This window comes from Sardina pilchardus, chromosome 20 (genome assembly GCF_963854185.1).
Source record: "Sardina pilchardus chromosome 20, fSarPil1.1, whole genome shotgun sequence".
NCBI lineage: Eukaryota > Metazoa > Chordata > Actinopteri > Clupeiformes > Clupeidae > Sardina > Sardina pilchardus.
The window spans coordinates 30,831,265-30,833,764 of NC_085013.1; the positions used below are offsets into that span (position 1 = coordinate 30,831,265).

At 47.2% G+C, this 2,500-nt stretch overlaps 1 protein-coding gene across 1 annotated transcript in view; it reads right to left on the reverse strand.

Annotated features, from left to right (window-relative positions):
• Positions 1-2,500, reverse strand: part of LOC134067058 (uncharacterized) — a 103,082-nt gene that overhangs the window by 91,708 nt on the left and 8,874 nt on the right. The window contains exons 12-13 of the mRNA XM_062522112.1: positions 2,289-2,444; positions 515-682 (exon numbers count right to left, since the gene is read on the reverse strand). Coding sequence (XP_062378096.1) covers positions 515-682; positions 2,289-2,444 — 324 coding nt within the window. The remainder of the gene's footprint in view (positions 1-514; positions 683-2,288; positions 2,445-2,500) is intronic.

A 2,500-nucleotide genomic window follows, 5' to 3' on the forward strand; every position in this document is an offset into this window, starting at 1 on the left:
GTGTGTGTGTGTGTGTGTGTGTGGGTGTGTACCTGTAGTCTCTTGCGGTAGGTGCGTAGTGGACTGGACATGATGTCCAGCGTGTGTGTGTGTGTGTCCAGTGTGTGTGTGTGTGTACCTGTAGTCTCTTGCGGTAGGTGCGTAAGGGACTGGACATGGTGTCCAATGCGTGTGTGTGTGTGTGTGTGTGTGTGTGTGTGTGTGTGTGTGTGTGTGTGTGTGTACCTGTAGTCTCTTGCGGTAGGTGCGGAGGGGACTGGACATGATGTCCAGTGTGTGTGTGTGTGTGTGTGTGTGTGTGTGTGTGTGTGTGTGTACCTGTAGTCTCTTGCGGTAGGTGCGGAGGGGACTGGACATGATGTCCAGTGTGTGTGTGTGTGTGTGTGTGTGTGTGTGTGTGTGTGTGTGTACCTGTAGTCTCTTGCGGTAGGTGCTGAGTGGACTGGACATGATGTCCAGTGTGTGTGTGTGTGTGTGTGTGTGTGTGTGTGTGTGTGTGTGTGTGTGTGTGTACCTGTAGTCTCTTGCGGTAGGTGCGTAGTGGACTGGACATGATGTCCAGCGGTTCCTTGAGGAGCTGAGTCGCCTCCCTCAGCAGCACCTGCAGCGTCTGCGGTCGCACCTGCACTGGCCCCTCCTCCTGCTCCGCCATTGGCTGCTCCGCCGCACGCCCGCCACCCACCTGAGCACAGGTCAGAGGTCAAGAACCAAGGGGTCAGGGGTCAACCTCGAACCTACTGGCCGACTAGTCTAAAACCTACTGCTAGTCTACTAGTCTAGTCCGGTTACCAAGTCTACCGTAGCTAATCTAGTAGTCTAGTTCAGTTACTAAGTCTACTGTAGTCTAGTAGTCTAGTTCAGTTACTAAGTCTTCTGTAGTCTAGTAGTCTACTGTAGTTCAGTTACTAAGTCTTCTGTAGTCTAGTAGTCTAGTCCAGTTACTAAGTCTACTGTAGTCTAGTAGTCTACTGTAGTTCAGTTACTAAGTCTTCTGTAGTCTAGTAGTCTAGTCCAGTTACTAAGTCTACTGTAGTCTAGTAGTCTACTGTAGTTCAGTTACTAAGTCTTCTGTAGTCTAGTAGTCTAGTCCAGTTACTAAGTCTACTGTAGTCTAGTAGTCTAGTCCAGTTACTACTGTAAGTCTACCATAGCTAATCTAGTAGTCTAGTTCAGTTACTAAGTCTACTGTAGTCTAGTAGTCTAGTTCAGTTACTAAGTCTTCTGTAGTCTAGTAGTCTAGTCCAGTTACTATGTCTACCGTAGCTAATCTAGTAGTCTAGTCCAGTTACTAAGTCTGCTGTAGTCTAGTAGTCTAGTCCAGTTACTAAGTCTGCTGTAGTCTAGTAGTCTAGTCCAGTTACTAAGTCTACCGTAGCTAATCTAGTAGTCTAGTCCAGTTACTAAGTCTTCTGTAGTCTAGTAGTCTAGTCCAGTTACTAAGTCTACTCTAGTTAGTCTACTAGTCTAGTCCAGTTACTAAATCTACCGTAGCTAATCTAGTAGTCTAGTCCAGTTACTAAGTCTGCTGTAGTCTAGTAGTCTAGTCCAGTTACTAAGTCTACTCTAGTTAGTCTACTAGTCTAGTCCAGTTACTAAGTCTGCTGTAGTCTAGTAGTCTAGTCCAGTTACTAAGTCTACCGTAGCTAATCTAGTAGTCTAGTTCAGTTACTAAGTCTACTGTAGTCTAGTAGTCTAGTCAGTTACTAAGTCTACTGTAGTCTAGTAGTCTAGTCCAGTTACTAAGTCTACTGTAGTCTAGTAGTCTAGTCCAGTTACTAAGTCTACCGTAGCTAATTTAGTAGTCTAGTCCAGTTACTAAGTCTACTGTAGTCTAGTAGTCTAGTCCAGTTACTAAGTCTACCGTAGCTAATCTAGTAGTCTAGTTCAGTTACTAAGTCTACTGTAGTCTAGTTGTCTAGTCCAGTTACTAAGTCTACTGTAGTCTACTAGTCTAGTTCAGTTACTAAGTCTACTGTAGTCTAGTTGTCTAGTCCAGTTACCTAAGTCCACTCTAGTTAGTCTAATAGAGTCTGTAGCCGAGTCACTGGTGCTTTTTCACAAAGCTGTTGTAAGTACATACATGGAGTGTGTGTGTGTGTGTGTATGTGTGTGTCTCCCTGACGTGTTCAGCCTAGCGGGAGGTGTTTAGTGTATGTGTATGTGTGTGTGTGTGTGTGTGTGTGTGTGTGTTGTGGTTCTCACCCTCCTGACGTGCTCGTCCTAGTGCAGGTTGTGTGTGTGTGTGTGTGTGTGTGTGTGTGTGTGTGTGTGTGTGTGTGTGTGCTCACCCTCCTGACGTGCTGGTCCCAGTGCAGGTTGACGCGGCGTAGCTCCTCCCCCAGGCTGCGGCTGGTCTGGGGGTCGGTCACCTCCAGCAGGTAACTGCCCACCTGGGTCAGACGAGCCTGACGACACCCCCACTCAGACATCACCTCCGCACTCACCTGGGGACACACAGAGACAGCGCCTGTGAGTGTGTATGTGCGTGGTTAGTGTGTGT